Raw genomic sequence first — 13,204 nt, forward strand, 5'->3', positions numbered from 1 at the left:
CAAGAGTCTAGGAATTAAAGCCACATCTCATTTCACTTGATGAGCTGCAGCCTCATCTTTTCTAGGGGGTAAGAGACAAGTCAAATTCACAAGCACATAGGACACATGACACTCTGCACTTGGACTTGAGCTCCTGAACAGTACTTAGTGAGTCAAGCTCAAGTAAAATGAACCCCAGAGTCTAGCAAGAAGCCTTCTTTTCTGATTTATATTCATCTGCAGTATCCCTAATGTTTAGGGTTTTTAAAAACTTTGTATTTGGAAATCATTAGACTCTCAGAAAGTTGCAAAAATAGTACACAGGATCCCATCGACTCTTCACCCAGCCTCCCCCAATGGTAAGCAACATCTTTTGGAGCAGTAGTCTAAAATCAAAGGAGACTGCTGTGGATATACTATGGTTAACTAGACCACCGGCCTTAACTCTGCACCAGTTTTCACATGTTCATTTGTGTGTGTGTGTTTCTTTGTTATTTTATCCCATGAATAGACTGGTATAACCACCACTGCAATCAAGACAGACCCATTCCATGCCCACATAGGAAGTCCCTTATACTACCCCTTCACAGCCACAGCCCCCCACACCATCCTGTGGCAGTCTCTAATCTGTTCTCCATCTGCTTAGTTTTGTCATTTTGAGAATGTTATATAAATGGACTCATAGGCACATAGACCTTTGAGATCAGCTTTCTTCATGAAGCATCATTCCCATGACACCCTTCCAGGTTGCTGTACATACGGACAGTTTGAACCTTCTTATTGTGAGGAGTATTCTATTGTAAGGATGTACTAGAATTTGATTAGTTGTTCACCCACTGGACGACATTTGAGTTGTTTCTGGTTTGGGGCTATTAAAGCCACTCTGAACACTTGTCTACAGGTTTCTGTGAGGATGTAAACTTTCATTTCTCTGGGATAAATGCTCAACTGAACATGTGGTTTTATGCTTTTCTGTTAACTGGCAAACATCTCCCAAGGAGTTACAATCTGCAAAGACTTCAGATTTTGTGTTTTAACAAACACTGTGGACTCACTTTTCTAAAGAGACATCATCTTGTTCTCACATATGTTTTGGAGATGGGTCTTCTTCCATATAGAATTTGCATATGAGAGAATATCTACGTGTCAGTTTTATTCAAGAGATAATCATGCTATTCTCCTAACCAATTTGAAAAGTAGAGAAACGATAGGCATCACACCTCTATTCCGCACACAGTGATATTAAACTGGTTTTGTCTTTCACTCTACTAGTGGACTAGCTGCAGGCTTTCAGTAGGGTCCTGAGGTGAGTACAGAGGAGAAGATACAAGTGGGTGTTGGGTCTGGATTAGAAAGATGATGACAGTAAGGATGATCTAAGCTTCTGGATTCCTTGTTGTCAGACTTTTTAAAGATACATCAGAAAACCAAAGGGTAGAAAGTAGTTTTACCATGTTGCTATGGCAAGCTGCAGCAGACAAGGGGGTTTTAGACCTTTCTCTATGGGCTTAGGGAAAAAATTCACACTTTCATATTACATAATTCCGATTTTAAAATAAATTACAAAAAAGAGGAAACTTACTTAATAGGAAATTTGAATGAAATATTGTCAAAAATCTGAATGAGAATTTCCTTCCATGCATGTACCTTTCATGTCAGCCTGTAGGGTGATGTCCACCTTCAATCTCTTCTTTAATGATGAGTGCTTCAGATTTTTAAAAAATATTTTATTTATTTATTCATGAGAGACACAGAGAGAGAGACAGAGACAGAGACACAGGCAGAGGGAGAAGCAGGCTCCCCACGGGGAGCCCAAAGTGGGACTTGATCCCAGAACACCAGGATCATGCCCTGAGCCAAAGGTAAGCACTCAACCGCTGAGCCCCCCAGGCATCCTGAGTGCTTCAAATTCTTAATAGTCATCACTGCCAAGAAGTTTTGCTTTTATAACACAAGTAGTTTTAAAAAGATGGTTTGGAAAATTTTGTTTTGTCATCTCAAAAAATTTACAGTGGTCAAAACTAAATTTAAAGAACCTCCTTTTTCTTTCATTTGGCAATTATAATGTAGGAACCTCATGGGATTTTTGAATATGGTCACAATTTCTCCATTATCAAGTATTTATGTGGAAGTAGGGGCCTCACGACAAGTCAGAAGTAATAAAGACAAAGGAGATGGGAAGGACGTTGAGTTTCCAGCTTGGCCAGTGACAGGGTAGGGAAGCTGTGAGAAGGTAATGAGGTTGCAACCCAAATAGGGAACACCAGTGGAGCTGGAAAGCTTTTGACATCCAATTTCTTTATCCTTGGTCAGTGGTCAGATTCAAGCAGGCATCCCACATTCATTCCCTGTGATAAGCCAAGGGTCAGGCTTAACGTCAAGGGCCAAATTCCAGACTTTGGGGCAATGTTAATCCCATTGGGGGCAATGTTAATCCCAGCAATGGGTTAAGACCAGTTCACAGTCAACTGAACAACTGGTGGTCAAAGTAAACCACAAGGCCAATGGGGCCAGGGGCCTTTATAGGGAAAGCTCTAGACAAAAACTGTTATGCTTTAGGCCATACTGATGTGGAGGGCCCCTGTCTGGAAGCCTTCTGGGGACAGGGATTTGCCTGCCAGGTCCCTTCCTCTTAATTTCTCTCTCCTCCAATACATAAGGGCTCTATGAGTAAGGACCTTTTGAGTTGCAAGTGACAGAACCCAAAGTAAATACGTTAATTTTGGGATGATCTAAATAGGAAGATCAGAGATACGGTTGATTTTAGGCATAGCTCGATCCTGGGACTTAAGTTATCTCAGGAGGATGCTGTCTGTCTCTTGGCTCTCTTCTAGACAGGCTCCTCTGAAGATAGTAGTTCTGGGATCCTTCCTAGGAGTTTGGCAATCCCAGCAAAAGAGAATGTTTCTTTCTGCAGAATTCCAGCAAATGTCCTAGGACTGATGCTTCATAGCCTAGCTTTGGTTATATGTTCACCCCCTCCCACCCTCGACTCTGTGGTTGGTTCAAGCAGGGCTGACTCAATGCCCATGCTGGGCATGTGATCAGGGCCTGACCAATCAGGACATCCTGGCTCCCTGGGCCACAGGGACTAGTGCAGGGACCCACTGAGGTATCTTCAGGAACTCTTAGGGGAAAGGCTTTTCAGGGACTCCAAGCTGAGTGGATATAAATCTGAAGTTGCCCATGGAGGAAGGGGGAAACCTGCTACCTGGTCAGAGTCCACCTCAGAAGAAAGGTACGTGGAGAGAAACAGGAGAGATCAAAGGAGACCAGTTCCTGACATTTCTGTTAGAGCACCTAGATCCAGCTGTGTCTAAAGACCTTACCACTAGGTGACAGTGAATTCCTTCTTTTTGCTCCTGTGGCTGTGTAGTTCCTGAAGCCCCAGTGCTGACCAAGCTCAGCAGGCATCCTCACACAGGGATCTGCTAACCCTGCACCCTCAACTCCACCATCTCCACCCTCCCCTTTAGATCATTACAGTTGCTGGGTGGGGTCTGCATTGAGGAACCTCTGCCCCCAGAACTTTATTGGCCTCTTATTCCTACTGTTGGGAGAATCCAGAGACTCTTGAGCCTAGTGGTCTGGGTTTGAACCCTAGTTACTAGCTGTGTGGCTTTGTGTGTATTTCTGGACCTTTCTGGGTCATAACTGCCTCAGCTGTAATAAAACTATTGGTAGAATTCATGAATGAATCTTACTCTTCTGTCCTTAGTGCCCAACACAGAGGGCAGCTGAAGCACCTATGCAGCATAATTCTGGAATGGATTGGGGGTGAAGTGGATTGAGGTCATTCATCAAGGCAGCTGGGAGCTTGCAGAGTCTAACAACACACCGCCCCTTGGTCCTTGAATCCACTGGTTCACAAATCTGTTCAGGTAATGGCAGAGAATGCAATGGCAGAGCCATCTCTTGCAAACTAAGAACTCCTTTCTTAGAAACTATGACATTTCTATCAGGAGCCCTCCTGTTTTTCATACCAGTCAGTCAGATTAAAATTGATTCACCATTTCCTCATTTTCCAGTCCATACTCATTTGCTATTTTTTTTTTTTTAAAGATTTTATTCATTCATGAGAGACACACACAGAGAGAGGCAGAGACACAGGGAGAAGCAGGCTCCATGCAGGAAGCCTGACATAGGACTCAATCCTAGGTCTCCAGGATCAGGGGGTGCTAAACCGCAGACCCACCCGGGCTGCCCCATTTGCTACTTTATTGATTCATTTTATCTAGGAGCATTTTTTGCCAGTGAGCCAGACTGCCTGGGGCGGGGAGCGGGGGGGGGGGGGGGGGGCAGGAAGCAAAGATTTAATAATAGCAAAAAACATTTTATATTGAGCTAATTTTTCCCATTGACTTTTTTTCTTTTCCCCCTGGATGGTTTGGGAAAGATGACCAATTTGTCACCACCTGTTCTGCCCCACTCAGCTTTCTGCCATTTGAGAAACTTTACTCTATCCTTGGGCCTGATTCCGTGCCAATCCCAGCAACATCTTTACTTAACCACCATTTCCTCCAAAATAAAGCCCCAAAGAGAAAGAGGAATGAGGTCACTCCATGTTCTTCTGGGAATGAAGGCAGTGGTCATCAGGGTGACCTGTGAGCTCTTGGGTGAGTTTTTTAATTCCCAGCACACCTAAGAGGTCAATGCTGTTGAATGTCCCTGTGTTCCAGATGAGAAAACAAGAGGGGTGATCCCCACTCAGGGATATATGGCCAGGAACACTGCAACTAGAACCCAGGCCTCTCTGCCACTGAAGGGCGGATCTGGGGCCCTGTGTATTGTAGCCCATTGAAAATGCAAGTTGACCAATACTTCAGGCCCTCAGGCTCTACTCTTGGGGACTGGGGTGGGTGGGAGTGGTGGGGGTTGGTAACACCCCACCTCTCCCTCACTCCAGCCTGCAGCCTTTCATTCCTGACAACTGCTGAGACTCCACGCTGGTATCTCTTAGATTAGCCCCCAGCTATTTTTATTCTGTTCTTGTTTAGGGAAGAAACACAGCTTGGGCAAGCCCTCAGTCAGGGCCCCAGGGAAGACCACCATTAGTCAAGGAAGAAAAGCAAGCTTACTTTACATCTTTACATTTTACTATCTTTTTTTTTTTTTTTTTTTTTAACTATCGTTTTTCCTTAGAAAAATATCCAAATTGGGTCACCCTGCCAAATTGCCTCCAACAGAACCTTCTGGCTTCCTAAATTCACCAGCATAATGTATCTGCCTTCCTTCAGAACCATATTGAATGAAGTCTCATCTCCTGAGCTAGTGGCAAGAGGTATCCAAGCAGATGGGCTTGATGAAGGGAAAAGGGAGCTGGGAAGGGGAAATGAGAGGTGTGTCTGGGAAGACAGGAAAGCTGGAAAGAGTTCAGCCAGACCTGGGAGGGAGAGGTCCCTCCTGAAGAGTCTCAGAGACAGAAACACCTGAATGGAGATGATAAAAGGTGGAGATGATAGAGATCTGGAGCTCACCTGAGAGTCTTTAATGGAGACAGAATTTTGGAATTATTGCCAGTGATTGTCTAGATGATTGTTAAACTGTGGGGGATATAGATGACCTTGTCTGTGAGAGAATATATACAAAGAAAAGAGGGAAGAAGCTCTAATAAGCCAGCACTTAAGGCTGAAGATTAAAAAAGAAGAGTGAGCAAGACTTGCCAGAGAATAAGAGGAAAACTAAGAGTATGGTTTTACAGAAGCAGGTTTCTGGAAGGAATCAATGCCCACCATGGTCAACAACTGCTAAGGATGGGGTAGGGGTAGGGGTAGAGGGGCAAACAGCCTTCAGATGAGCAGCCTGGAGGTAAATGAGGCCCCCAGTGGTGCTTGTTTTGATGGGAGAGTGACTGTAGCAGAAATCAGGGTGCAGTGTACCGGGAAGTGGGAGGTGAGGAAACAGACCATGTCACAGAAGTTGAGCAGTAAAAAGAAGACAGAGCTGTGGTTCAAGGGGGAAGGCACACTCTTCCATGTCCTGTCCCAGGTGCTCCTTCCCTCCACAGGTCCCCTATGGCAGTCAGTGCACAGGCACAATTTTCATTCTGTGCTGTCCTTAAAGGCAAGGGAGGCAGGGGACTACATGTCTGTGTAGTCCTCAGTTATCTAACACACAGTGGGAACTTGACAAATAGTAGATGTTTTTTGTGATGATGACAGTGATGATGACGATGAAGACAACAATGAAAAACACAGATTCTTGTAGATCAAAAAGTCTCCTGTTTGGGGGATTAAAAGAACAGACTCCCTAAGAAGTCTGACCAGTAAGAGTGCCTCCTCTTGTCTCTGGGCATTCCTCCTCAGTCTCATTTGCAGGTTCCTCTTTTTTGTCATTATTTCTTCTTTATCTATACTCAGATCTCTGGGTGATCTCATCCAACTTCATGGCTTTAAATCCCATCTATGTGCCCTCTTCCAAATTTGCACTTCTAGCCCTGACTGCTCTCCAAACCCCAGACTCACACATAACCACATACATACCTGGCATCTTGACCAGGGGGTCTAACAGACATCTCAACATGTCCAAAACCCAACTCTTGATCTCTTCCTCCTTTAGTTACTTAGGCCAAAAATTTCATAGTTTTGGAGCACCAGACTGTCTCACTGGAGAGCCAGTGAGACTAGATGGCTCTGACTAGATGGTAGAGCGTGCGACTCGATTTCAGGGTTGTGAGTTCAAGCCCCATTCTGGGTGTACAAATTACTCAAAAATAAATTTTTTAAAAAGGAATTTCATAGTTTTAACTCTCACTCCTTCAAGAATGATATTCATTGGGAACCCTGGGTGGCGCAGCGGTTTGACGCCTGCCTTTGGCCCAGGGCGTGATCCTGGAGACCTGGGATCGAATTCCACGTCGGGCTCCTGGTGCATGGAGCCTGCTTCTCCCTCTGCCTGTGTCTCTGCCTCTCTCTCTGTGTGCTCTGTGTGACTATCATAAATAAATAAAAATTTTTAAAAAAAGAATGATATTTATTCCTTCAAGAAACCTTATCCCTATTGGTTCTAGCTTCAAAATATATCTAGAATATGACTACTTCTCATCGTCTCTACAGCTCAGCCAGGTATAAGCCACTATCATCCGCAACCTCTGCCACTGTCCTCCCAACTGGCCACCCTGCTCTGCACTTGTCTCATTCACTTTGTTATCAACACAGGTCATATCAAGTCACTCCTCTGCTCCAATAGCTCCCATGTCCCTCAAAGAACAAGCTCAATCATTCCAATGACCTACAAGACTTTTTGTAATTTTGTCTGATCTCCCAGGCTACTTCTCTACTACTCCTCACACTCTGCTCTAGCACACTAGCTTCCTTGCTATTCCCCCATCTGTCATGCTCAAGTGCATGCATACATTTCTGATGTATGGGTTTATTCCCGACATCAACAAGCAATTCTAGCAATTCTGACACCGTCTACCTGGTCATCAGATCCCACAGGTTAAGAGCTCAGTCCCACAAAACTGTGGCCCCCCCCACACTTCAGCTACCCTTACAAGTCTAGGTTGTCACGGGTGCTTCTGACCAACAGGCCACAGATGGGGGAGGTCCCATGAGCACCTATTCCCTGGGTTTAATTAATTCACTAGAGAGGTTCACAGAAATGAAGGAAACACTGTATTTACTATATTATCAGTTTATTACAAAAGGATATAACTCAGAAAAAAAAAAAAAAGGATATAACTCAGGAACAGCCAGATGGAAGAGATGTCAGGGCAAGGTATGAGGAAAGGACGCAGAACTTCCCTGCTCTCTCCAAGTGTGCCACCCTCCCTCAATCTCCACATGCTCTCCAACCTGGAAGATTTAGGGTTTTGGGAGGTTTTTGGGAGGCTTCATTACACAGGCATGACTGATTCAATCACCAGCCATTGGTGACTGAACTCAATCTCCAGCCCCTCTCCCCTCCTCTGAGATCCACTGGCAACCAGCCCCAATCTTGGTGCTTTCCAAAAGTTGCCTCAGGAATGTAACAAAAAAAAAAAACCTTTATCACTCTCATTGCAGGAAAGTCCAAAGGTCTTAGGAGCTCTGTGCCAGGACCGGGGACAAGAAATATATATTTCTGACTCTAAATCACAGTATCACAGATGCTCCCACTATAGGCCTTTGTACTAGCTCTAGCTGGCCCCTGCATGGAACCCTCCTCCCTCAGAAGTCCACATGGCTAAAGTATCTTTCTCCCCAACAAGACTTTGCTCAGACCTTACCTCCTCAATGAAGCCAACTCTGACTATCCTATTTAATATAGCAAACCTATCCCCACACCAACATTCTGGGTCTCTATTAGCCAGTTTCACTTTTCCCTAAAACACTTATGTTCTAAGAGAATGAATGGCTTATTTAGTACGTTAATTGTTTATCATCTGCCCACCTCCCCCCACATATTGTAAGTTCCAGGATGACAGAGAATCGTTTTTGTTTTTTTTTTTTTTCCACGGACTGTACCCAATACAGTGCCTGGTACAAAGTAGGTGCTCAGTGAATACTTGAATGAATGATGTCTTGACAGCTGCTTTATACTTTTAACTCCTTGACTGTCATCTAAGCAAAATGTAGAATACAAGTTTGCCTTACTGTTAACAGTGAAAATTAAAATCATTTATGAAACATCTTACAGAGACTATATAGGTAAGCTTTGTACATTTGTTATGTTTGTTTAAGTCTGGTAACTGGGAAAAAAAAAATCCTTAAGAGCATTCCATACAGACTAACAGAGTCCTAAACATAGCAAGACCATAGAGCAAGTGTGAACACTGACCCCTCACGGTTGAACATGGAGATGGCTGCTTTCTGCCCAGTCAGCCCACTAGGGGATGACTGAATCCTGGTGGCAGATTGGGGTTGCAAGATACAACGCTATTGATGACATTTCAAATTCAACCTATTTGCAGAAGGAAGCAAGTTAAAGAATAGTCAAGGGAGATGTTTTAAGGAGTACAAAGCCCACACATTCCCATATTGTAAGGAGGATGTTGACAATTAGTGGGAAGTAGTAAAGAAAAATGTTAAGACAAGAAAATCCTAAATTGATAACATCCATCTGCTGCACTTACAGCTGGAATCTGAGTGGGAATTTCCCATCTGTGCTTTATTCTCAGCTTTAATTTGACTATAAATAAGACACATGCATGCACATTTTACATTGCCTTCTGAGGCCAGAAATTGTTTAAGGATGATATATATACATATATATAGAAGTGTGTATGTGTGCGCGCGTGCACACACACACACACACACACACACTTTAACTTATATTCTACTCATGAAACCAGTCAGTCTGAGGTATGCAGCCAATATCTTACAAACTTGGTCCCATGGCGATCTGGCACTTCATAACTAAAGTCTTAACTGTGGACACCCTCTGTTCAAACAGATCTAAACAGAACTGATGGCCCGGCCAGCTTTCACTGAAGCCTGTTTGCTGCAGGGAACCTCAGGGCCCAGAGTCCTGGAGGTGACCCCATTTGGGAAGCCCACTGTTCAGTCACACAGAAGCCGTACTTTTTCCTTTACATTCTTGTTTGATTCTCATGTTGACTCTACAAATATCTATATGGACTATCATCCCCACTTTACTAGTGGGGAAACTGAGGCTTAGTGACAAAAGGAAGTTGCCCATGGTCACATGGTCCCTTAGTAGTAGAGCCAAGACTCAAAATCAAGGTTCAAATTCCATGTTCTTTCTGCTTTCCCCTCTGCCTCCACATTATACCTCCCAGGGCCTTTGGGGCTATAAATAGTGGGGAGGCTGGGATTTCATGTGTGAGACCAGCCAGGCCTATAGCACAAGGAGACACTAACATCTCCCAGCCTGAGCCCTAGTATCCCGCAGGCCTCAACAGAACTCAGGCCCAGACAGGCCTCAGCTTATCACTAGCCTCACTCTCATGGTTATATTTAGCTCTGGACCTAAAGAGAAAGACACGGGCCAGTCCCCAAGACATGGCACATCCCCAGGCCAGGCCCATCACTGTACATAGAATGAGAAGGATGTCTTCCTGAGCTTTCTCAGATGTGGTGTCAGCCACCTCCAGTGGGGGTTTTTTGTAATTTGCTTTTTTAGAGCCTATGAGATCTTGTTCTTCTTGTTCCCTGAGGGCGGAACCACAGCTGCTTTACCAAGTATTTGTAACAGTCAGCAGTGTCTATAATACATTGCATGTGGCTGTTGCTTAATAATCCTTTGTTGAATGAACAAATAAATGATCTGAGTTCATGTCCTAGATATCTGGACATCAAAAACAGGACACAAATTCCCAGGAGGATACCTTATAAATCCACATGCATTTCATTCTATTAAATATAGTCAAGTTTATTCAAGGAATGGACATGAGTTTTCCTTAACCGTCTCCCCACTTTCTTCTTCCACCAGATCTAGCATTAAGGCTACAGCAGAAGTAGAGAGGGATTAAATCCTGAAGGCTGGCCTCTGTGTGCCCCTTGTGACAGCCATATGCACTATGATGGCTTCTGGAGTCCCTGTGTCCTGTAGGTGTCCCAATGACAGGCCTCCCTCCTCTTGTTCTATTCGCCCTTTACAGGCCAACCAGCTGCCTGGAGAAAGCTGGAGGGCTGCGTCTGCAATCAACCTGCCGAGCAACTGGAGCAGGCCACAGAGGTGTACACTAGTTTGGCAGCCTGGGGGAGAGCTCAGGAGCATGGACAGATCCTGACTCTGGAGTATAAAGGGCCAAAGCTGGTAAATTCAGATCTTACAAAAATGGAAAGAGCCGCTTTTTTACAATATAGAGGACCGTAGCAAGGAAAAGGGCCAGGGCAAGGAAAATGAGAAGCTTGTCCGTCAGCTCTCGGCGATTATATTTTGTGATAAGCTTCCGTCCCAACTGGATGGTCCCTGACATGGACTTAAACTCTTCATTTGCATCCAGGATAGTCCGGGAAGAATTGGCTGGAACAAAAGAGGGAGGGAGCCTGACTCAGAGACTGTAGAGCACCAAATCCAAAGACTTTGCTCTGCTGCCTGGGTTACCAGCAAAAAACACTGCAATTTGTAGCAAGTTCCCCTCAGCCATAAGCAAAGATGTAAAAAGAGATAATCCAGAGGAGCAAAGAACAAGCATATTATAAGGAAAGCATCTCCCTACATCCCATCCAGCTCAGAGTGATATGGTTTATATACAATGTCATAGGGCCACTACTACACATTCTCCAACATGAACATCACTAGGGAAAAAAGAACAGAGTTCCTTTCCTGACAATCAATCTCAGTTTTCTAAAGTAGGCAGGTGAGAAGAACCACCAGCCCCAAAATGAACCTGGGTGATTATTGTCAGGCACTATGAGGTTTTTTTGAAGGCAGAAGCTAGGAGTTACCAAGATTTTCCACCTGAGGTATACACTGCCAGGACACCTGAGAGCCAGATCTGCTCTACGTGGGATCATAACAAGTTGGGCTGGGCCCTGCCACAAGCCCTCACACATATCAGTGCTTCAGTCCTGGGATACTGTTGCAGTTTTAAAGATATCACATCTATGCTCTGGCCACTGTATGAAATCTAAGGGGAGGTACATGTGCTTTAAGGAGTCAAATTTACTTCTGAGTATGAGTATCTGAGCCTGACACTTGGGTAATAAATAGGTCTACCTGGCGAGATTCTCCCACAAAGCCTAATATCAGAACATCCACAGAATAAAACGTGCTGTTAAGTGGAAAAGTGGAAAAGTGAGGTGTGAAAACCCATATTGAAAATTCCATTTATGTAAGAAAGAGGGGGATAAACGATATTTAATTTGCTTTGTGCTATACATCTGTGGAGGATCCCAAAAGGACATAAAAGAAACTGATAATAGTGATTGCCCCTGGGGAATAGACCTGATGGCCAGGGGTTAAGGGGAGGTCTGAAGAGAGAGCTATCTTTTTATTTCTCTCTTGTACTGTCCAGGGCTGTACAGCCCCTAAACACACGTGGCACTTGAGCAAGAATATATGGCTAAACCAAACTGAGGTGTCTGTAAGTGTAAAATACACACATGATTTCAAAGACTTAGTATGAAAAAACGAAGGCAAAATATCTCAATAGTCTTTAATATTAATTGCATACTGAAAAGGTAATATATTGTATGTAATAGATTAAATAAATTCATAGGTTTCTTTTTACCTTTTTTAATGGGCCTACTAGAAAATTTAAAGTTAAGTATGTAGCTCGCATTTTATTTCTACTGGAAAATGCAGGCCTGGAGGTTTTTTCCTTAACCATATAATATATATTACCTTTTCACAAAATTGAAAGTCAGTAAGTAAGTAAAAAGAAATTATCAGAGGAAACAGAGCATCTATAATATAAAGACAGATGAGGGGGAAAAATAAACACTCAGATAACAAAAATCTTTCTCGGCCCTTTCTCCATGCCTACTGCCATTCCAAAAACCTAAGAACCTGTTCAAAAAGATATAATAGGTCTTTCTTTTTAAACTTCCTATTATAGCGAATTTTAAAGCATCACCAAAGTAGACAGAATAGTATTGTGAAATGCCTTGTGCCCAACACCCACACCCAAGAACCACCAATTCCCTGGCACTCCTGTCCCCATACTAGTCCACCCAATTCCAGCAAATTCCAGATATCATATCCCTAATATGCTTTAAAAAAAAAAAAAAACTGTAGTCCTAGTAGGCTTTTAAATCAAGCTGAATTTGAGAGCTGTAAGGAAAGGGTTAACAACTGCATTCTTCTTTAACAGCTTTCTCTCCTACAAAATGGGCCTCAAGAACAGCCCTCAACACCCCAGAAGCCATCAGCATCTGTGCACCCTTCTCACCACTTAATTGTATCATCTATTTCTGATATATATGTATATGTGGGGGGGGAGGTATCCTGTCACCAGCATCAAAGCAGAAAAGTCCTCAACTCAAAGGCTAGGTGGCCTCCTATTTTGCACATTCTCCAAGGCCTATCCCAAGGCTTGAGTTCTGCCCCCAGCACGTATGTAGAGGAGGTGACTGGCTGGTTTTGAGCCTAAATGCCCAGTTAAGTTTCACACACAGGGGCTGGCCTTAGGGACAAGCTGCCTGTTCTCCTTTTGCTTCCGCCTGTTTGAATAGTGCACTGAAAAAAAAAAGTGGCTCAAAATTACAGATTCTTTTTAGGGGTGATAATGGTATCGTGGTTTGGCTATGTTTGTTTTTGTTTCAAGAGTCTCTTATCTTTTAAAGAGACATATTGAAATATTTATAGATGATGTCTGTGATTTGTTTCAAAGAAA

General features: G+C 43.6%; 1 protein-coding gene across 5 annotated transcripts in view; it reads right to left on the reverse strand.

Moving 5' to 3' along the window:
* BNIP1 (BCL2 interacting protein 1) overlaps positions 1-13,204 on the reverse strand; it is a 55,254-nt gene that overhangs the window by 31,798 nt on the left and 10,252 nt on the right. The window contains exon 6 of one of the 5 annotated variants that reach the window (XM_077895512.1): positions 7,599-10,890. The exons of 3 other annotated variants lie outside the window; for them this stretch is intronic. In XM_077895512.1, the coding sequence (XP_077751638.1) occupies positions 10,694-10,890 (197 nt within the window). In that variant the 3' untranslated portion in view covers positions 7,599-10,693. Of the gene's footprint in view, positions 1-7,598; positions 10,891-13,204 lie in introns of those variants that run through there. One more of the 5 variants, XM_077895514.1, reaches the window with a different exon arrangement.

This window comes from Canis aureus, chromosome 4 (assembly GCF_053574225.1).
Source record: "Canis aureus isolate CA01 chromosome 4, VMU_Caureus_v.1.0, whole genome shotgun sequence".
Classification (NCBI taxonomy): Eukaryota; Metazoa; Chordata; class Mammalia; order Carnivora; family Canidae; genus Canis; species Canis aureus.